This window comes from Anarrhichthys ocellatus, unplaced genomic scaffold, assembly GCF_004355925.1.
Source record: "Anarrhichthys ocellatus isolate YVR2014 unplaced genomic scaffold, GSC_Weel_1.0 scaffold2, whole genome shotgun sequence".
In the NCBI taxonomy this organism is placed as follows: domain Eukaryota; kingdom Metazoa; phylum Chordata; class Actinopteri; order Perciformes; family Anarhichadidae; genus Anarrhichthys; species Anarrhichthys ocellatus.
In genome coordinates this window covers 1,328,886-1,351,675 of record NW_022280032.1, presented here as the reverse complement: position 1 = coordinate 1,351,675, position 22,790 = coordinate 1,328,886, and the positions used below count along the sequence as shown (strand labels likewise).

General features: G+C 44.1%; 2 protein-coding genes across 2 annotated transcripts; both read right to left on the bottom strand.

The window, feature by feature from the left end:
• Positions 1-768: 768 nt before the first annotated feature.
• On the bottom strand, positions 769-5,202 carry wnt2 (wingless-type MMTV integration site family member 2). Its single transcript, XM_031857062.1, has 4 exons — positions 5,120-5,202; positions 4,138-4,358; positions 1,261-1,538; positions 769-1,098 (listed from the first exon to the last, which is right to left on the bottom strand). Exons 1-4 carry the CDS (start codon positions 5,200-5,202, stop codon positions 769-771), a joined length of 912 nt encoding a protein of 303 aa, XP_031712922.1.
• Positions 5,203-6,702: 1,500 nt separating this feature from the next.
• Positions 6,703-22,273, bottom strand: asz1 (ankyrin repeat, SAM and basic leucine zipper domain containing 1). The gene is made up of 11 exons (XM_031857047.1): positions 22,261-22,273; positions 21,434-21,545; positions 16,363-16,474; positions 15,647-15,781; positions 15,430-15,548; positions 14,741-14,813; positions 14,261-14,320; positions 12,851-12,963; positions 9,418-9,523; positions 9,062-9,175; positions 6,703-7,143 (listed from the first exon to the last, which is right to left on the bottom strand). Exons 1-11 carry the CDS (start codon positions 22,271-22,273, stop codon positions 6,970-6,972), a joined length of 1,131 nt encoding a protein of 376 aa, XP_031712907.1. The 3' UTR covers positions 6,703-6,969.
• Between the last annotated feature and the right edge of the window lie 517 nt (positions 22,274-22,790).

Here is a 22,790-nt window from a genome sequence, read left to right as displayed (position 1 = left end):
CGATCGGGTGTCGGCCAGTTTAAGACCCATTACACACTTCTGTGGACTGAAACCTTAGAGCACCACAGATCACTATAAATCACTGGACACACACACACACACACACACACACACACACACACACACACACGTTTCCTTCTCACAAACACAGATTTCACAAAAAACAAACTACAGAATCATCCACATAGATTCTCAGTCTGATGTTTTCCTTAAAGATAGCGTGACGGGCAGGAGGACACTGGAGCTGCAGAATTACCTCAAGATCTACTTTCTTTACTCGGGAGTTTAATCACTTCAAATACGTGAAGATGGTTCCTAAAGTGCAGCAGTAACACCGAGAAGAACTCACTGCCTCCTTAGTTCCACAAACACACACTCGTCGTTTAGAATCTGCTGATAAGAATCCACGTCTTGACGCTGGAGACATTAATTGTGAACTGAACCTTAAAAAACACGGTGTCACCAACCAGCACTGTTCAACTTAATGCAGACTGTCTCTGACGAACAGGAGACACAACCGCTCTTGATTCCCTCATGAAACAGAAGCATGAAGTATTTTTTAAAGTCCAATCTGAGTGTGTAAAATATCCGCTCCACCCTAAACTGTAACTTTCAGGCTCTCTGTGAAAACGATCCGGCACTAAACAAACACTGGAAGATGATCCACCTAAAAAAATCATCTTTAGTTTAAGTGTACGTTTAGACTTCATTGACAAAAAAACAGACTTCCCAGATGTTGCCTGATGTGCTCACTGGAGAGTTTAAACTTTAATCTGAATCATTCGTCGACTCATCCGCTCCCCGTGGTTCCGTAAAGGTCGGCGGGCGTTTACCTGACTCGTGGTCCCGTATGCAGTAGTCCGGCGAGTCCTCCGAGTACACCAGGTCGTTCTTGCTGGGCCGTTTGAAGTGCGCGTGCGCGGCGGTGAACCCGGTGCCGTACTGGTTGACGGCCACCTGCACGGCGCCGTTGTACCTCTTGCGGAGGTGGTCGCCGGTGCGTCTGAAGTCGGCCATGGCGAGCCAGCAGGTCCGCACGCTGCACGACCCGCTGACGCCGTGACATTTACACTCCAGAGTCATGAAGCGCTTCACCGCCTGGAGAGGAGAGGGAACAGGAAGAGACGTTAAGAGAAGATTGTTTGGTGATGAACTCCAACAGGAACTCAACTTTCTCCTCATTCAAAACAAAGTAGCTCAGTTTTGGATCAAAGATTGGTTTCTTGCTGCAGGTGTTTTAGATGACGAGTGCCTCCTCACCTTCCTGCCGGCTCGGTTGTTGTGCAGGTTCATGAGCGCCCGGGCGTCCCTCTCCTTCCTCTCCTTGGCGTCCACGAAGCCCTGGCTGAAGCGCATGGCGTGCTCCACGTGGTCGCTGCAGCCGCCCCAGTCAAACGAGCCCTTGGCGTCCCGGGACGAGCCCTTCTTCTTGGGGTCGCAGGAGCAGGAGTCCAGCTCGCCTTGGCTGCAGGCGCGCGCCAACGTGTAAACCACGCCGGCCGAGGAGATGGCGTACATGAAGGCCACCTCGCGGCTGCCTGAAGGGGAGACGACGCAACGTGTGTGAAGAAGGAAGCAAGAAAAGGCAAGTCTAGATTTCATGCACAGAAGAAGGTGATTTATTTGAAACACATTTTGCATTAATGATAAAAGAGCAAAGTTATAAAAAATCATTTGTGTCGTTAGGAAGTCAAGTTTCAAGCAAATCAGATCAGATAGTTTACCAGTTAAAGACTCGCTTGCTTTGGCAAAGTTCTCGTAAAGCTGCTGTTGTCAAAACTAATCTACCATTTGACAGTTTTGGCATCAGAGTAGAAACTCAAGGTATCGTATCAGCACAAGTATTAAATAACTACAACACACACACACACACACACACACATGCAGTGATCTCACTGTCTCAGTGAGCTTAGTTGAGCGAGGCTAACGAGGTTAACGAGGTTAACGAGGAGAACGCTGAGAGAACACGACACCAGAGAGGAAAACTTTAAAAACCTGTGTAATTGTTTGAAATTAGCCGGCTGACATTGACAGTAAGGAGCTTCTGACGGGGGCCTCGGTGCGCCGCCATAATGCTGTGTGACACGGCCGGGCCCGGCTGGGAGGTCCGAATACCACACGGCTGATTAGAGCCCCCCCCCCCCCACATGAAACGGACTAAGTCGAAGGATCCGCCTCGCGGGTTAAATCTCAGGGCATGGGAGAGGAACATCAGGCCGCCGCATCCTGATGATCCTCCACTGGCAATAAAAACATAAAAGATTATGTTTTAGTGGCAAACATCTGTCACAGGCTGCTTAATAATGTAGATCCTTGATGCTGCCGAGTCATTACTGTCGTCGTCACACTCTTCATATAACATCTATTCTCAACTACACACACTCCCCCAGAAAATACATGTTGAGCGTCGTCTGTTGCTCAATCAGTCTCTTCTTCTGCAGAGAAGACAAACAGTGCTAGAGACCCGACGTGGATCTTCAAAGTGGTGGGAATAAAAAAACCTAAATGACTATTTATCATTTCAACGAGCTGAGTGGAGAGTAATTAGACACCCGAGACCGTATTTGAAGTGGATCGAACGTAAACAATTATTGTCATTACTGAATAATCTGTGGATTCTTTTTTCAATTTTCATCTATAAAATCTAAGAAAATAGGGAAAAAAGTCCTAAAGATTGTTTGTTTTGTACGACGAACAATCGAAAACCCAAAGACATGAAATAAAAGTAAAGGAGTTGAAACAGTTCAGTGTTTTTACTTCTGATGGTATTCATACAGTATTCTTGCTTGATAAATGACTTGCTTTGCTCCATAAATCAATTATCAAAACTGTTGCTAATTCTGGTAAATTTAATAAAGATTAAATAAAAACACAAAGTACAAGTTAAGTGATCTTTAACTGCAACTACAAATCTTTTCCCATTGTTTCAGAAGAGTGATTTTTAACTGGGGCTGACAATATTATATCTGTAATCTGACAAGATGAATTCAGCATTGATACCGTTACTGTATGTACTGTTATGAAATACAAATACTACTAAAATGTGTTGCCCTTCTGCTCAAACTTGGTAACATAAGTATCACTTGTGGAGTATAAATAAGACTAAAAGAAAGAAAGAAAAGTGTTCCAGATACATCTTTCTTCCACCAACAAGTCTTTTTAGCACTAAATCTGAGTACCAGACGTCATAATATTACTACAACAAAGTACTGAGGAGCATGCCCCCCCACCCTACACATGAGATCAGACTAACGGAGAAACCAGTCGGCTGCACCGACGTGATAAATGTACAGATGTAAAGTGAGACGAGGTGTGGAATGCGATCCAACCAACCTTCTGTGGAGAGAAAGAAAAGGAGGAAATCCTCGGTGTCACAGTAAATCAACACTTTAAAAAAACCAACCGGTTGTTTAAGTTTGTCGGCGTTTAATTGAGACAACATGTTTGTTGCTGTTCACAGATCAGTGTGCTGTAACACAATCCAGCAGATACTGGTGCAGACAATCCAACTTTATGTTCCTGGTCCTGTTTGAGTTCCCTGAACTCATCATGTCATGACTGCATCTTATTCACTTCACTGCTGAGAGCTGAGCAATACGGCCTAACGTTATGTCTCTAAAAAGATCCAGATATATACTGATACGCTGATTATTTATGTACTTAAGTAGTCATATGTTACGAAGTCAAATAATTGTTGTTTTCCTACAACAAAGTCTTGTAAGTTTTAAAGACAACGGTTCATGTGAAAAGTCCAGCAACATGTGTCAACTCCCTGCTCGTTAGATGGATCCAGTATTTTCAAAATAAACTTCCGTCTTCACAGGAAACAACTTGGCAACAAAACTACTTGGTTAGGTCTAGGACGGACATGAAGTAACTGAACTTTAACAGCTTACAGAAAAATAAACTGATTGATGTGACGCTCAATTTAAATCCCTCAAAACCTGTTTAAACGTTCTCTTCCCCCTGAGGCTCAGTGACTTGCTCAAGGACACTTCAGCAGGCAGGGTGAACATGGGGGTTTATGTTCAGTCAGTCTCTCCCTGCTGTTCTAAATCTTAAAGATATTTTAAAACCTCATTTAGCATAAGATGCTTTTTAAAGGCTAAAGTAAAGTCAGTCTCCTCCTCCACTCACTGCGCAGCAGCAGGCGTCCGAACAGGTTGTGGTCTCTGGCCGTGGTGTTGCAGTTCCAGCGGTGGTTGCGGAATTGGTGCTGGCACTCGGAGATCCAGTCCTTCATCCCGGCGCCGATGGCCTGCATCACCTTGGGGTGCTGGCGGCACAGCTGGCGCTGCTTGTTCACCAGACCGGGAATGTTGTCGCACATCACCTGGGAGCCCAGCGTGCCCATGTACCTGCAGACGGACAGAGAGAGTCGGACGTGTGAACATCTGGGGGAAGACTTTTTAAAGTATTGATCAAAGAAGGGAAAGTGTGAGATGGGGGGGGGACACAATGTTAGAACACAATCTGAGTTCTCTCAATTATCTAAAAGACAGAACTTCAAGAACATGTTGAATAAAGAAGACAGTCAGAAATAGTAAAAAGATAACGAAGTGACGAAACAAAAAGGTGTCTTCTTGAGCAGCTTTGTGTTGAAATCACTCCTAACAAGTCCACACTCCCATGTACCTGCAGAACAAGGTGACGACAGACATGCAGGGAATTTGAACACTCGCAGGCTGGAGAAAGACCAGAGAGCAGCCAGAGAGAAAGAAATTAAGGAAACGTATCTGTGCAAACAGCCTCTCGGTATCACAGGCGCTGTGAAGTTTGGAAAAATGGAAACAGAACCTTTGCGAAAAAACGAAGTCAGCAAATAAAGAGAAATCAAATCAAATGACTTCATCCTGTAAACGGATCTGTCCAAATATTCAGACTCAAACGTCAAGTCATGAAAATCAATTCACCCAATCAAGACTTTAAGGCCTACATATTAAAAATATAATAATCACAAAGAGGAGAGAAACAATACAAATCCCATTTTATTCATTTAAACAACGTTTAACCGCATTTTGCGCTAAAACGTGTCAGTAAGAAAGCCATGCATGCAGCGCGTGGGCTTTTGCAGGTTGCATTGAAGACGTAATAATAAAGAAAAACTCACGGTACTCACCACCAGGACGCATCGACCTCGGCCGTCATCCAGCAGACTGCTACAGATAAATAAAAACATATTCCACTCGGCAATAAGTTCATATTAACCAAACGTCGGTCCTTTTATGGATCAGGACGGAGCATCCCCACGAATGAAAGACAGAAATATAAAACATTAGGAGAAGTCACAACTTGTTGAATCTCCGAAGAAAAAGAAAAAAAATCAAGCTTGGATAAAAAAATGTATCATCACACAGTCGGAGGACGGAGGTCTGCGCGTAAAAGCCATGACTCGGTTGCGCGCCGGCGAGGGGAAAAAAAGGAAAAAGGAAAGTGAAGCTCTTAATAGTCTGGCAAATATTTTCAGTGGAGATGATGGGCTATCAGGTTTAAATTGCTTTACACGAGGGGTGGGCAGAGTCCCGTCTCAGGAATGAGGTGAAGAAATGAAATGTCTGAGAGTATCTGTTCAGGCTGGTTTGACACCAGACAGGCTTTGGCCCGCGTCCAGACCGGAGCTCCGCCGCGCCGCTGAGATGCGGTCCACGCGGGATGGGGGCGCTTCACTCAAACTGCACCGACGCGTTCAGGGGAGAGGAGCACGTTCTCAGCCAATGTCAGTCAGGCAGCAAACAAAAAAGCGCGCATATCAGCGTAGATGGTGACAGAATGGAGCCGAAAGACGACGCTTTTACGCACAATAAATCTCATCTTTTTAAGAACATACTTTTATATGAATTATGAATAATTTGTCATCAACCTATACACCTACATCTCATAATCACTTCTTCCTAAACACAGTTTGTGGGCCTTCAAGTATCTTGTTTCTTATTATATTCGGTCACGTATTTTTGCGCATTGAGGCCTAAAAACAAAAAGTGGACTTCCTTGGTTGCCATAACCAACTGACGCACAAGTGCCAAATATTTTTGATCTCCAAAGCATGACGCATTGTTATTTTACAGCCTTATACAAACCATCACTCGATCGGACTAATAACTCAGGAATGATGGTTAAAAAAAAAGGAACATGGAAATCACACACCGGTTCTCCCAAAGCAGCGCCTAAAGGTGATGTGTCCGTTTCAATTGGATTATCTCCCGCAGTCTTTTTGAAGTCTGCACCACTGTCACACGGCATTTTCTGCATCTTTGATCTGGCCCTGGTGGATCTGGAGGTCCAGGAGACCCTGACCACATGAGATTAATGGGCAAATTGGATTTTCTTTTTCTCCCTGTGATCCCCGTGGAAGAAAACCATAAAACAAGTAGATTCAGGAGTTCTCTCTTTCTGCTCTTCTCAGCCCATTGAACTCGACTTTGTTGTTGCAGCAGCAGCAGCAGTTGTAATAAGTCCGTAATAGAAATCAAATGTAATTGGAGTAATTTGTGCACTTCTGGACCAAATCCCTTTACAGCAGATCACTGTGTTCCACTCCTTATTTAATGAAGAGAAATAATATTTCACTTCACTGTGAAGTCAGGTCATGAAGACACTGACTAACTAAATGAAGTATGAAGCAGTAAGTCACCTGAGCCAGATGCTCTTTGAGGATTAAGACGACTCACAATCAATCAAGAGTTTATTTTTCTGGGTTTTGTTTGTCTATAAATTAAGTTCTATTTGATTTTGCAGGCACTGAAAACATCTTAAATTGCAAGAAATTAGAAACTTTAATATTCGCTTAAACCCTTAAAACATAAAAAGTATTCTGAACTAAACTCAAAGACAAGACGGACGAAAAGTTTTACAGCAGCAGAAATAAAAAGTGCCGTCTTCTCAAACTTCGTCCTAAAACATATCAGTTCTTCCATAATCCAATATATCATCAATAACAAAATATTCTGATGATTTTATCAAACTAACTGATTAACACGAGTTCCTGCACATCGGCAGGTTAACCTTCCCGCTGGCTGCTTTGCAGAGGAGCAGGAAGAAAGTGGCTCCGAGCGCGCTCAGTGCGACTCCGGTCAGAGTCAACCGCGTCCTCCGGTTGCGGGAACCAGGTTGAGGAAGCTGGCAGCAATCTCTGGCCTGGTCCATCTAAGGGAGGAGGAGGAGGAAGAGGAAGAGGAGGAGAGGTTCACATGAGAAACGCATACAGAGTCCTGCGGTCAGAGTGAGGTGGCCCTCATGCAGGAAGTAGAAGGGGTCATTCAAACCTAATCCAGTCTGGATTATGACAGTTAACTGGTCAGACTGGGTGGGAAATTTCAGCTCAGTTAGTGTTGTGGTGGGAATCACACGGGCATGTCTGGTCCCGTCGCACCACCACAGAAAAACCTGAGTCACCCAAACTTCCTGTGCCAAATCCTCAAGGATTCATCGAGCCGGGTCTCGGTCTCTCACGAGAGAACGTTTGACGAGTTCAGCTTCCAGTAAACATGACTCGGGGAAATTCAGACTTCCTGAATTCACCAACAAGGCTGTTCTTGTGGTAAATGCTAGGAAAGGCGTTATTCCCACGGCACATGAACGCAGCATGGATACCAAATCAAAAAACGATATTCTTTTAATCTTTAATCCGCTGAAGCGTCGCTGGAAGTAGATGCATTTAGCATTACGGATGCTCCGACACGCTTGGAAAGGGAGACGTGAGCAGACGGGCGTTCAGTCGGATGCAATCTGCTACCTCACCACTAGATGCCACTAAATGCTCTATAAGCAGCTTATAATATATAATCAAAATGCCAAGAGTTGTTTTCTATCACAAGAAATACATCATTTATTCCATGTCATTTCAATAGTGTGCTTTTTATACAAATAACCACTTTAGATGACAATAACAAAGTAAAGAGTTTAATCTTTAGACATATTTCGACAGTTAACTTGGGAAAGTATTTTTCAGGATGAAAATCTGATATATTTTAATTGGCCAAGAAAATAGCAACAAGTGCGTCTCTCATTCTGTCATGTTTCACTCCTCCATGAATGCACATCCAATATTGAAATGTGTGTTTATGGTCCTCGGGCTGAGAGCCAGTGGGTCCAAATGTGCTCCGTTGGCCGTCAGATTCTTGTCTGACACAACCGAGGGAACCCCCCCCCCTCCCAACTAACGCTATCTCTCTCTCTCTCTCTCACACTCACACACACACACACACACACACACACACACCTACCTCCATCTGCTGCCCCAGCCGCTCCGTTTATCCCCTCTTAAACTCCCTCACCCCGCCAACCTGCGCCCCCCTCGCCTTCCCATCGGCCCCCTCATCTCTCCGCCTCATCGTCTGTGTGCTGACAGGTCAATGTCACAGCGGTGCTGACTTATGGGCTGTGAGGATTCTGCCCTGTCAGGAACGACTTTCTCCTCTTGGAATACAAATGCAAACACACAGACACACACACACACACACACACTCACAGAGTCAGGTGCACACATGCAAGCACTCCCGCACATACCTGTTGGAGCTCGCCAGAATTCATATATAAGCACCAACATCTAACTCAAACACACATCATGTTCTGTTCCTGTTGCATTTAATCCTCAGTAGTAAGAGGAAGAGTGTAACAAAGGAATCTAGATGGACGCGATTGATCAGCTACTTTCAGTTTATCACAGATATATGTGTATATATATATATATATATATATATACACTCAGTATATATATATATCAGTATCTATGTTGACGGTTACAAAAAGTCAAAGCTTCATGTCTTACAGCTGCATTCTCTCTAGTGTCCACCAGGGGGCGACTCCTCTGGTTGTATAGAAGTCTATGAGAAAATGACTCTACTTCTCTCTTGATTTATTACCTCAGTAAACATTGTAAACATGAGTTTATGGTCTCAATCTCTAGTTTCAAGTCTTCTTCAATACGTTCAAACGTGTTGTGATGTGTTTTTGTGCTTTTTACGACCATTTTAGCAATTTACAATACAATAAGATTACAGATGTCGGCTTTAAAATTAAGAAAAGTATGAGCTCAGCAATGTGTGTGTGTGTGTATGTTCACCTGGCATAGCAGATTGCGGAGGCAGTTAACTTCCTTCTGCAGGTCTTTGGTCTGGACCACCAGCTGGTTGCAGACGGCCTGGGCCTCCCCTTTGGGGTCCAGTGAGAAGACGAGCTACACGGAGGACCAGAGAGACGGAGACAAAAAGGTCTAATCTGTAAATATATATATAGCTGGTAACAAAGTAACTGATGCACTCGTATAAGGTAGCCGGTCTCATCCAGGCGGAAACCTCCGGTTCTGCGGAAATTCTCTCTCCTGACTCTCTACCAGAGACGTACACGGCGTCTCTACGTGCGTCGACACCTGAACGGTAAACCTTAAAGCAGCACGACACCACAGACAGACGAACGGACCTGAGAGGCATGGTGAGGAAAGCGTCCGATGACGTCCTGGATGGTCTCCGTCAGGTAGCAGCACTGATGCCTCACGCTGACCAGGAAGTTATGCAGCTCCTCACTCCTGCAAAACATGAGCATCGTATATATCTGATTTAACAAACGACAACGCATAAAATAATCATTTTTTTAAGATGTATTCTTTTAAGATGTATTCACACTCGCTCCTTTTCTTTTAGGTGTCCAGAAAACTCTGTTGGAGCTTTTAGACGACGTCCGACATTAAGAGAAAATGAGGCGAAGCCTGCTGAAGATGCCCGGCGGTGACGGGGCAGACAGATGGATCGTTTGGTGAGGTGGTCTCCGAGGGAATGCACGGAGAATGTTAACACCAAGTTTGGTCCAAACTATAGAAAACTGAGCAGGTGGCCGAGCCCCCCCCCCCCCCCGTCACCCTCCCTGTGCTGATAGTTATTTATATTCATCAGCCTCTCTCTTCCCATCCCCTGGTCCGGTGGGATATTGATAGCCCTTATCTTAATGGTACATTTCCCTCGGTGAGGGGGAACCGGGCAGCCAGCCGCCACGGCCCTCCTCACACTCTGTCAGAGGGCCGAGTAAACACTGTCAGTCAGCCGGAGCTGCTGTTAGTTTATCTAGGCAGCGGAGAGTGATGATGGGCCCCTGGTGGGAAGATTTGCTGAAGGGATCGGAGGACGTTACGTGATGTGGGAATGCTCGCGGAGGATGCCGCTTTGTTGCGAGCATTTTTTATGTCTTTTGATATACGGGGAAATACCTGCTCGTTTCCAGCAGCAAGTGCCTTGCTCAGTGGCAGCTGCTGAGGAGAGTGATGCACATTTACTTTCACTTTCTTTTGGAGGTTAGCACGATTGTTTAGCACGATTATTCTTTGATTTTAGGGACTTAGCACTGCTTTCACGTTGTGCTACACTCTTGCTAATGTTCAAACCTTTGCCTCTAAAATAAGACTGTTCTTTATTCACAGTGCATCTCTTAGAACACATTTCATCCAACATTAAATCAACAGAGCACTGATCCACGTTACAATCCTTCTAATGTACAAATCTTTGCGTCAACAAAAATATCATCTTTCTGCTCTCTGCTAAAGCGAAGAACATACAGTTCATCACTCTTCTACTCTGGACTGTGTTCGTAACGCTCGGTGAAGTTGTTCCACAGACTGCCGCGGTGGTGTGCGTGGGCAACCTCGTGACACCTCCGGCGAAAAGTGAAGCCAAACCATTTGGATCGTCCCCCTGATGGCTGGCTGTTAATTTAGGAAGCTCCTGATTTGATACGCAGCAGCAGCAGCAGCAGCAGAGGCTTTTATGTTTGAGCGCAGCATTTTAAAAACGCCAATATCGCAGTCGATCACGTTCATGTAATTTCAGAAAGCCTAAATCATGATCGCGATGAATAAACAAAAGCATCCTCTCTGCCACATGGCAGTTGGAGTCAGGAGCTCCTAATGTTGCCTCTTCCACCTCCCAAAATGTCCCCGGTCAAGGCCCTTGACTGAGTCGCCTGACGTCTTTGAGATCAAACAGAAGTCCGTCTTCATGACCTCCATAAACTCCTCCAGCACCCTGCTTTCTGCTTCTACGGGCGCTGCAAAGCTGCACCGTGTTGGGCCCGTCTGTTGATACTCAGCTACGTCTTTAGCTTTAAGCTTTTGGGGTTTCCGTCCTCACGAGCAGGCTTTGGACTTGCTCTGGGATTCAGGAAACATGCAGCGTTGAATTGCTGCAAAGTGGCATTTTAACAATGACCGGACAGATGTTTCTGTTTCTGCACATTGCAGGTCATTATAGTCTTCAATAAATACATTTCTGACTGCATTAGTAAGTCACATTTCATTGCAACAATTACTCCAGGCCTTCATGTATTTCCCCACAGGTCACCGACGTGTCAAGAAAATGTTTTTAAGACTAATTTCCTACTATTTTCGAGTGTGAAAAACCAGGACCCTGAAGGAGCTCTTTAGGAGGTTTCTGGCTCTGATGAAGACATCCATCCCTCTCATTAACCGTCCTCTCTCTCTCTCTCTCTCTCTCTCTCTCTCTGACCGTGTCTCATCCGGCTGCAGCTCTGCAGAGCATTCATGAAGTGATGGGGTGCGGTGCGACGGCTTTGTTTGGCCCCTGCCGCTGGCTCTCCTTCGCCCCGGTGCAACTCTCCCATCTCCTCTCACCTTACAAATCATTACGGCTCCGCTTAAACCATTAGGACGCGGCTCGGGGGCTCGGCTACGGAGATGGGGGGGGAGGGTATGGAGCACAGACAGCGAGATGCTCACGGGGCTGATGGACGACTTCCAGTGGAGGAGGACAGATGGAGCATTACGGGGAGATGGAGGAGGGCTGGATGCGGGGGAGGGTTTAAGGTGTGTGGCTGACAAGTGTTTAAAGTTTTGCTACTATAGTCAACTTTGAGTGTTTGTGGAATACTTGTTTTTGCAGCTGACAGCTTATCTCCATCTTATTTCCAGCGGACCGAAACTTAAGATTTTCAAATACTGTAAAGTCTGTCAAACACCTTTTGACAAAGTGTCTGTCAGGCACCACCGGTGATGTTTGGGCTGTGCTGCAGGAGAGGGAGAGGGTGCAGAGAACGAAGCCTCTGATCAGATTATCAGTCGTGATGCTCCGTCTAAGGGAGCGACGGATCATAAAACGGTATCGTATCAACGTTCTGAGTCACAGATCAGCACAAAGGAAAAAAAGGAGCAAATGTAACGTTTAAAGATCCCGATCATGGTTCTTTGCCGCTGATACCAATTGCCGATCATCGACGATCCATATTGACCGATACAGATCCTTCTTGTTTTGTGTTGTTTAACCAGCAGGTAAATGAGGCTCCAGAATATATTTTTTTATTCATAACCGTCCCAAAAATCATGTCAACAATCAGTCTAAACCATCAAAAAATAAACTTTAGTTTACATATAATTATAAGTTATTATAAATATCTTTATTGATAAAAACATCTTGTCATCGCTAGTTTTAATGATGTATGATAACCTGCTTGGAACTAGTTTCTAATTTCTATTTTACATCGCTGTGAAAACATCTACTTCAAACAACTACATGTTCTCATTTTATAGGCCTACAACTGAACACATCACGACAACATTTTAATTCACTCATTTTCACTGAAGAGCCTGAACGCACCATAATGTCACTGAGTAGAACCGTGTCTTATAAAACGATCAGCGATTGGTGACTAGAGGGTATTAATGCCGACGTCCTGATCTCATATTTTAACTTAATCTAAGCCGATTATCTCACACTGACGGTTGAACTGTGCAGTTAATCAGCGGTTCACATGCGTGTCAACACCTAAAACTAACTCACATTTGTACGGTTATCGCTCCGAGACAGTCTTGTGTTGAGTACCGGTGTTTGACTGATGAGATGTGGTTCCCTACCCGCTTTCTACGGCTCCCGGCAGGCTGATTGTGTCAAAGTCCACTTTGTCCAGGTGCATCTGCTTCACAGCGCTCAGCACCTTCTGCTGGTCCTCTGGGTCTGTGATACCGACCTGACAAACGGATTATTAATTAATCAACTTAAATCTCTTCTCTTGATACATTTACCTGTGTTCTTTGGCTGTTTGCTACATGATGCTTTGAGATTCAACCCGATGCAGAGGTGTGATGTTCTTCCATGTTTGTCTGTAGTTCACAATCAAGTTTGTTTCATGTCTGACGAGCTTCTGGACTGGAATTCCACATTAAGCTCTGAGAGTTGTTATCAATTCAAAATTTCCGTTGTAATAATGACCTAGATAAACACTTTCACTCGTCACGCCGGTGCACCTGACATTCAGCAGCTCTAGTGACAACCCGACCTTAAAACATACCCGTAATCCAAAAGTGTTGATTGTTTTTTATTGTCAAGAACAATGACTCCTGTCCCCGACACCTGAAAGGCCGAGCCTAGACCCGACATCATCGGGGAGGTGACACTGTATATTTAATATCAGACAACTTCTCTGCTTCGATCGCTAACAGCTGTCTGCTCTGAGCACATCCACACTCTCTCTCTCTCTCTCTCTGGACCACACACTCGCTCCTCTTACACCGTCCTCACATATATGCAGACATGTGGACCGCACTTGAACTCGGCTTTGGCCATTTTCACACGGGAGCAACTCCTGACCACCAGGGGGCGACTCCTCTGGTTGTATAGAAGTCTATGAGAAAATGACTCTACTTCTCTCTTGATTTATTAAGTCAGTAAACATTGTAAACATGAGTTTATGGTCTCAATCTCTAGTTTCAAGTCTTCTTCAATACAGCATGATGTTCATTTAGTAACTTATGGTCCATTTAGAGTCAAACAGACCATAAAGCAGGGGATGCTTTAGGGCGGGGCTACTGTGATTGACAGGTCTCTACCGCTACCAGAGATGTATACGGCGTCTCTACGTCACTCCTCATTCTAAAAAAGCAAACCATTAATCGGTTGCAAAAAGCCAAGATGGCGCCGGCTGTATTCAATGCAAGTTTTAAGCACAAAAGTAACGCTTAGAATTATTGTGGTGCCAAAAGGCACAGTAACAATATTTTAGGTGCACCTAAATGAAAAGGTTAGTCTGGATCTCTGTAATGGCCCAAAAGTGGGAAACCAGACAAACTCATTTTCCGCTTTGTGCAGATTTGAGGACTCCCAAGTTTACAGAAATACAATTGAACGAATGATCCCAGAATACGCTGCGAACAAAGATCATCAGTTCAATCTCTCACCACCTTTCTACAGAAGTCATCAGTAGTCATCGTCTCTTGGCACTGAGCAGAAGAGCTGACAGACAAACAGACGTTACAGTTATCACCTACCTTCTCCAGGTCCTCCTCCTCCTCCATGGTCAACAGGTAGCTCCAGGTGATGTCATGCTCCTGTGCATGTGTGTGTGTGTGTGGGGAAGGAGGGGGGGAAAAAGTAAAGTGAAGTTTACCGAATCAAAACTTTCTGCAGCTGAAACAGATGTACCTGCATGAGGCAACAATCTACCTGCACCCATCAAACCCAGTGCTCGCATGTCAGGCTTGAGCTGAGCTTGAGCCAATCCGGCACACTGGATCCATTATGAGTAAAATATGTAAACCGGTCGTCTCATGACATGTTCCCAAGCATGTGAATGTGATTCTGCCAATAACGCAGCTGTAGGGATCGCTGTATCTCACCCATAGATGTAATACTGTGTGGTTCACCGGCGCGTTATCTCGGCTCATGATCTTGGCATCGGAGATCTCTCACATTTTGTGCTTTGTACGTGTTTGATGAAATGTTATTGCAGCATGAAAATAGGTACTTACAGCCATGATGTCAGTGAGGTAGCCGAGATCGAGGCCGTGTAGGAGGAGCTCGAGGTCGTCCAGCTTGGTTACACTGAAGAGCAGAGATTTATAGGACTTATAATATCTATAATTTACAGCATGAACTCAAGTACGATCCAGCTGGGACTAGAATTGCACTAAAACTGCACTGATGTTGACAAGTTTTAATGTTCCAATCTCCAAGAGTTGGTTAAAGAATTTGAGAAATATGCTTATTCTAGTTTTTATGTTCTCTGTCTCCTTTGGGTGTCATTGAGTTCAGACACATCAGAGCACCCTCAGCTCCAGTTTCACTATTGACACAACGAGCTTCACACACGAGCCCCTCTTCTCACGACGTTCGAAGCGTGTGGGATAAGTTCCTGGGGTTAGAACGTCTTTAAACACGAGAGAAAAGCAGCCAGAATAGCCGTCAGTCTGTGATTCCGGGTGCCAGACGTGCTCCAACACAATGCTTTTGGCTGACGGTTGTGGCCCAGCTGTGCCTGAAGAAGACTAAACACTCACGCAGGAGGTTTATTGTTGTTTACGTCTGGTTGAAGGATGGTTCAACAACACCTGCTGCACAGGCGCTGCTGCTGCTCCGGCAATCCAACAGAGGGCGACAAACACACACACACACAAACGCACAACTGCGGCCCTGACAGCAGGTCTGGGGTCGTCTTTACCTTTCCTTTGAAGGTAGCGGTGCAGAGTTGGTCTTGAAGAACTTTGAGAGGGTCTCCTCCATGGAGCTGAAGGCCTGGACGGTGGAGATCTGGGACGGAGACGCCAGAATCCTGACTATCTGTGAACAGACGCTGGCGTAAGGATGCTATTTAATTCAGCAGTGGGAATCTTCTCAGACACTTGTTCTGAAACGCATCATAGAATGAGCTCGGGTACCTGTGTGTGTTTGAAAGCCACAGCCAGGTCTGCAGGGCTCTTGCCAGCCTTGGTCCTTAAAGTTTTGTTCGCTCCCAGCTGGAGGAGCTTCAGCACGGCCTCCTCTCTGCCGTACTGCACCGCCACCGACAGAGCCTGGTGGAGAACATCAGTGTGACTTCATCGTTCGTGGGGTAACGGACCGCCGTCGATCCGTACGGATGCGTTTCTAGTCTCTGATCTCTGATAATGTTTCATTGTAAACAACCAATCAGTGTTTAAACCAACAAGAGGAGAGCTAGTAACGTTAGCAGCACCGCTAACGCTAACGAATGAAGGTTCAGTTCAGTTACATTATGATGCCTTCAGGCTCTGCTCAGTGAAAATGAGTTTTGGCTGCAGGTAAATTATAACGTTATCATGATGTGTTCACATGTAATCTCTTGAAATCTTTTATGTCCTTATCATAACATGAAGACTATTTGATGGTTGCTGACTTCAGAGCGGTTGAAAGTCTGGATCCTTGTAGACCAGCTGCTATAATCAAACAACAAATGTGTATCTGCCCATTTGGATCATCAATTAGTATCAGTGGCAATAAAACGTGATCATGGATCTCTAAAAGTCTAAAACCCTTCAGTCCAAAGAGAGTTTTGTTGTGAAACGTCTCAGACACATTCCTTCTTTGTGATTTCAGAGCTTCAGCGTAGATCTGACGAAGATAAAGTTTGACGCACCGAGTACCCGTTGACATCCTGGACGTTGACGTCTGCCCCGTGAGACACCAGCAGGTTGATGACCTTACTGTAGCCGGACCTGGCCGTCAGCATCAGGCAGGTCATTTGAGACCTGAGCAGATGAAGAGGAGGAAAACGGAGACGTGACATGAGTGGTGATGATGATGAAGGTACAGAGAAACCACCAGGGGGCAGCACACATCACTTTATAGGGAGCCATTGACTGTGACAATGCAAAGAAACGACGTTTGAGTAACTAGTAACACCTGTAGGCCTGAGATGTTGCTCTCAAAAGATTCAAGTAGAACCAAAACAATTCATGTATTAATTACAATAATAACTTTATTTATATTTATTATATAGCACATTTAAGTTCTTTGACAGACAAAAGCTGCAGAAGCAAAGCAATAAAACAACAGAAAGCTCCACTGTGAGGACAAAGGAAGGAAGTCATATTTCAACCCTGATAAAACAATACAATAGATGAAACATAAAAACAATCAATATGATAAAAACACTAAGAAATCTAATTAATTCTCTGGTTCTAGGTTTTCTAACTGTTGCTTTTCTTTGTCTTCAGATAGTAAACTGAACATCTTGAATGCATGAAACACAAATGTCAAAATGTGTTTGTGAATCTTTATATAAATAAATAACAATACTTTTTTATCACAATTTCAAACAGTCTGAAACTCAGGATACGTGAAGTTCATATTTATATTTACTGACGTTATCCCTCCGGTATAATGAACACAGGCATATCTATATCTATCTATCTATCTATCTATCTATCTATCTATCTATCTATCTATCTAGATAGATAGATAGATAGATAGATAGATAGATAGATAGATAGATAGATCATATTTACAAATACCTCTTGCCGAGGTGTGAGTGGGTCTCCATACTGCGTAGCGACATGAGCCTCTTAATTTGCACCCAAAAAACTTGAATATATAATTTTTACTTTTTATTATTTACAGCAAGTTTCGCACGGGATAAAGATCAAATATCACGAACAGGAGTCAGTTACAGTTACCATCGATTCACATGGAGACTAAAAGTCACATTAAGAGCTTCTCCTTCCATGAAGTACTTCTGTGTTGCAAAACCATCTCATCGTATCGTAGTGTTTTGCTATTTATTTACAAAGCAACTGTTTGGAGCATTCTGGATCAATAATGAAAGAGGTGGGATTACGCTGCAGGAGAAGTTTATACGGACATTCTGATTTGTTTCTTCTGTGAAGGAACGAGCTACAAAAACTTCATGACCGTGTTCCTGAGTATTCCTTTAAGCACAACAACACAGATGCATGCAGGGCAATCTACTGTAGTGGGTACGAATGTTTAAACATGTCGTTCAACAGCCACCGGCGTGTCAAATGGTTTTAACGTTGACCTTCTCTGTTGGCTTCATGTGTTTGCTTCTGTCTGACAGAAGGCTGTTCATAAATAAGCTGCTACAGTTCGTCGGTATCTTATCACCTCGGACTCAAACACGGCGACTGGGGGGGGGGGGGGGCAATTAATCACTCCACTTCAAGCTTTTACAGGAAAACGTTTGTGTGTGAGAACAACACAGCAAGAGGGAAAGAGGAGGCATTTAAACCTTACCTGGTGACTTTCAGACAAACGTAAATGGCTGGCAGAGATAACAAAGGCCGGTGATGATTGTCTAAAATTGGCGGACAGTGTCTTTAGCCTAACTTAGCTGACGTTACTTGTTTCACTATGTTAGACTAACGCAGAGAACTGCAACGGTTCTTACCAAACTCCTCGACATCGTTGTCGAAAGGAATTTAAAGGACAGCTTAGAGACACCATTGTGTATAAAGTCCATAAATAATAACTGATTGGGTCTTTAACACAGTAATATAATAAAGTGAGCCTATGTCCACCCACTGCATAGTTTACAACTACAATGTAGAGTAGTTTTAAGCACTAGAATTACGGCCTCGCAGTTGTTGGCCTCCGTTAACTAGTCAAGTTGCAACTTCATCATTTTATCATTAGAGCGTGTTCATTCTGCTGCATTGATGCATTTCATCACAGTACAGTCGTATCATTTAGTTTATAGCTAAATAAAACACAGTTAAGTGTGAAGTTACTCTGTAAGGATTTAGATTTTGTGCATGAGACGGTCGGGGAAAGAGACTATTTAAAGAGTGTATTTGCAATATTTCATAACAAAATGTATAAGTATGCTTTTTAAAAATGACATTTAAAGCATTTCAGATTCACCAAACTGATAAAAACATACGTCTAATGCAAAAATCCTGTAAATCCAGGAAGCAGACAAATCTCACGCAGTATATGGTGATATGACCCGACAGTCAGAGAGTGGAGACGGACTGCTGTGTCCGTATTGATGTTGACTTTTGTACCAATACATTAACTTGAACTGACTCTGCTCCCACACGGAGGGGATGTTTGTCAAACAGCTGTGAATCTGAACCTCCGTCTATGAATTACAAGACATCCACCGATAATGTTTCATGTGAAGCCAAACAAATGAATCGATGGCTGTGACGCGTCATGACAATTCATTTATTGCCCCCCCACCACCCATCAGCCGATTCCTCTTTGACCGGCAGAACGGGATAGTTAGAGTCATTTCTGCTTTCATGTCCTGCACGACTGCATTCTCCCAAGGCCTGTTGACGAGTACCACGGTCACTCTCATACTGTGTGTGTGTGTGTGTGTGTGTGTCCTTCAGACTGTGAGATCTGGCCGGTCCCCAAACAGACCGACAGCTGATACACCACTTTGCCCAATACAACCAGAGATAAAGAAATTGCTTCCTCAGTTAGTTACAGTTGGGCCATCGTTTCTATTTTCATATTGTCAAATCAATGTCGATTTTTAAAGTTTTTGATTTTAGTCACACCAAGTTTTTAGGGATTCTAATCTCAAAGGTCAACTCTCCCCACACTCAAAGTCTAAATCGAGTCCTGAGTCTTAAGTCTAGACCTGCGTGTGTGGTCCTGACTCAGTGTTTCCAATATTATTTGTAGGAGGTTTTACATTTTGCTGAGAGACAGACATGACACAGCTGCTGTATGGTGAGTATTGATATCCTTCTTATCAAAGCGCGGGCCTTCTTCACGTCTCAAAGCAGAAACTAAGAGAAGTCTAAACTGGAATTATGCAGTAAACTGATCGAGGAAATGAATCACGTAAACCCAAAATCTGTAAAAGTATAAAAGCCCCGCGAACGTCTTGGATCTACCGTGTGCACGTTCATCTCCTGCGTGTGCAGCCCGGAGAAGCATGTTGGGATCAGAACATAAGAAAGAGGAGGAGGACACATGGAGGCAATGGACCCCACATCGTGCTCCTGCAGGACTTTGAGACACGACAGAGACTTCTTGTTTACACAACAACGGAGGGATGAGCAGCTGGTGTTCATCATCGATTTGATATTCAGACGTAAGAGGTGAGGAGGGGGAGGAGGAGGTTTACACTCTGCACCCACATGAACCTCATGCTCCTCTTGCTGTGCTCTGGATGTTTAGGAGCTGTTGGCCCCTCCTCCTCCTCCTCCTCCTCCTCCTCCTCCTCCTCCTATCTGCATCCTCCTGCGTCTTGTTACCTCGCTTCAAATATTTTGTCTGGGAAGGAACCAATCAGATTTCGGGCCGCGAGTGCCGTGCATGTAACGGCACGCTGGCAGTGACAGAGTGGCAGTGGGATTAGGGACGGCTAAACAAGGAAGCCACTGGGGGGGGGGGGGGGCATCCTCCCTTTGACACGGAAAACATCCACAGATGGTAGAAGTGCTGCAAGTACGACCTCCCTTCATTCCTTTACACGACAGGGAATTCTTCTTGTTCCTCACCAGGACAGGGAACCAGATTTGATATCAACTCGTTGCACTTTATGGATCCCAAAACGCACCGTCGGTGTGTTTTAAAGTGTCACTCTTCCATCATCACAGATGCTTTTGTCAGTTGAATCGGTTTGCACATTCGTGATGTTGTTGAAAGTCTAATTCCCCCCCACACACACGTGCAGCGTTGTCTGTTTAAACATCACTAATGCAACAGATGTGTATATTTTAGGGAGCACATTTAGCCGCCTGCGGTCCCTTTTCTTTATATGTTAAAAGTTGTTGCCAAAGGCCAAGAATTGGTTGCCAACTTCTCAAAATTACAGCCGCGCCATGTTGTGTGGATTCAACGGACGGATGCTTAAAGTTACTACTTACGCGTCGCTGCGCTGATATTTTGTGTCTGTACATGTTGATCCGAGTTCTTCCCCAGATGTTCTTGTTCGTTTCTATTCTGTCTGCTCCCGTCATTAGTGATTCCTGGACATTGTTGCTGGACGTTTAACTCATGTTTGCAGGTAAGAAAATTAGTTTCAGAGAGCAGATTCACTTTAAGATGATTGTTAAAAGGACACAGGAAGGTAGTGTATAATTTTACATAAATAACTCCTCCAAGGCCGTGAAAACAAACGAGACCCGTGATTCAGATCTGCTCTAGAATGTAATGGATGCTTTCTTTGCCGATGCTAAAGCCTTCCACCGACTTTCATTAAAAACAAACAAACAAACTAAACTGAAAACATGTGTTTTGATGGATAAGCTGATTGCTGGTGGTTAAACGTGGACTTGGCAATGTGTCAAATGACATCTGAAAATCCAGATTAAAACGATTATATTTCAATAATAAATGCTGTTGAAGCCATTGTGTTATGAAGACATTTTACATATTTTACTTTTGTTCTGTAACCTTTTGACCATTCTTACTGGACTCCATCCAAGCTTCTAACCCCCCCCTCACACTCTGTGTTTGTTTGTCTGTCTGTCTGATACCCGTCTGTACATGCACATGCCATAACAGGACATTCCAAACACAACACACACACACACACTGTATAGAGAGCTGCGGTGCATAATGCTAACACATGGCAGCTAACGAGAACCATCAAAGGAAATGTGATCCAGCACCTCACGTCTGGAGTGTTTTTATTTGGCCGACATCAACAGGGGTGTGACAGTGCATACTGTGCCGAGAGTCCTATAAACATTTTGACCCGAAACATATCTGCACCCCCCCCTCACCTGTCCACCATGTTGGGATCAGCATTTCTGGATAGCAGGATCTCCACACAGCGCGCGGTTTTGTCTTCACTGACAGATGCCGTACAGCTGGCCATGAGCACCGTCCAATGATCTGTGGACAAGAACACACCAATGAGGAAATGCATCATCACAATATTAACATTTAATTATGTTTACTGGCGAGATGAAATGTCTTTTTAGATCACATCCTCGGTCGTATTCTGCACCTATTTAAAAATCAGTTTCTTCGTATTTTTATGCCAAAATCTAATCATCTTTTCTTCTTGTTAACTCTTTGCACGCGTACAAAGTATGACGAGTGCTGATGTAAGATAGTATCAACCAATAATATCATGACATCCATCATCAAACTGCAACAAGGGAGCTCCTCTGTAGCTCCGTATCATGCTACACTCTAAGCCCGCCCACTTCTTAACAGTCCAATCAAATGCAGATTTTATTTTAAATCTCTCTTGTATCGGTACACCGCTCTATTATATCCTGTTTCACTGCTGAATAGAAGCTTAAGACGCTCTAACTTCCGTTTCACTTCATTTGACTCTAAACTAACACTTAGCTTAGCACAAATTGGAAAAACATAATTCATAAAAGCTAACAAGTTTGGCCCTTAGATTACTTTTGAACACATCATGATAAAGTTAAAAATGACTTTCGCCGAACACTCATTTTTACTGAACAGAGCTTGAACGCATCATAATGAAACTTTCGTTAACGTTCGCCGTCAACTCCGCAGGACTGTGCAGCCCTAACGGCTAACGTTAACTAGCTCCCGTCCTGCAAGATTTCAACACGAATCTGCTGTTCACAAAGCAGCGTCATCGGGACAAAAGTAAGGTGCGTCCACGTGTCATATTGAGGGTTTACTGCGTCCTTTCAGAGTTTAAAAAAGAGGGACGAACAGTCAAATCTTCCTATTAAACAGCAAAATCCCATTTAAAATGTCTGTAAATATAAAGAAAAGTATAAAATCCTCATTATTTGTAATCATAATTACACTTAATAAACTATTTAGCAAAACAAATCAGAGCAAAGAGGAGTGCCTTTGTCTTTGTTTAAACACACTGCAGTCACACATCGTGTTGTGATAAGGAAAAGAATAACGAATCTGGTGATGGAGATGGATAGCCGTTCATTTATCTGGCATCAGGAAGTGTGGCGGCCTTTATGGGACCGAGGGAGCTTCCTTATCTTCTCCTGATAACACCGGTCTGAGGCCCATGGCTATGCACTCCATTCCTGTTTGGTTTCACCAATGACTGAGTCTCCAACATGTGGGTATCACGGCATCTATAAGAGTGTGTGTGTGTGTGTGTGTGTGTGTGTGTGTGTGTGTGTG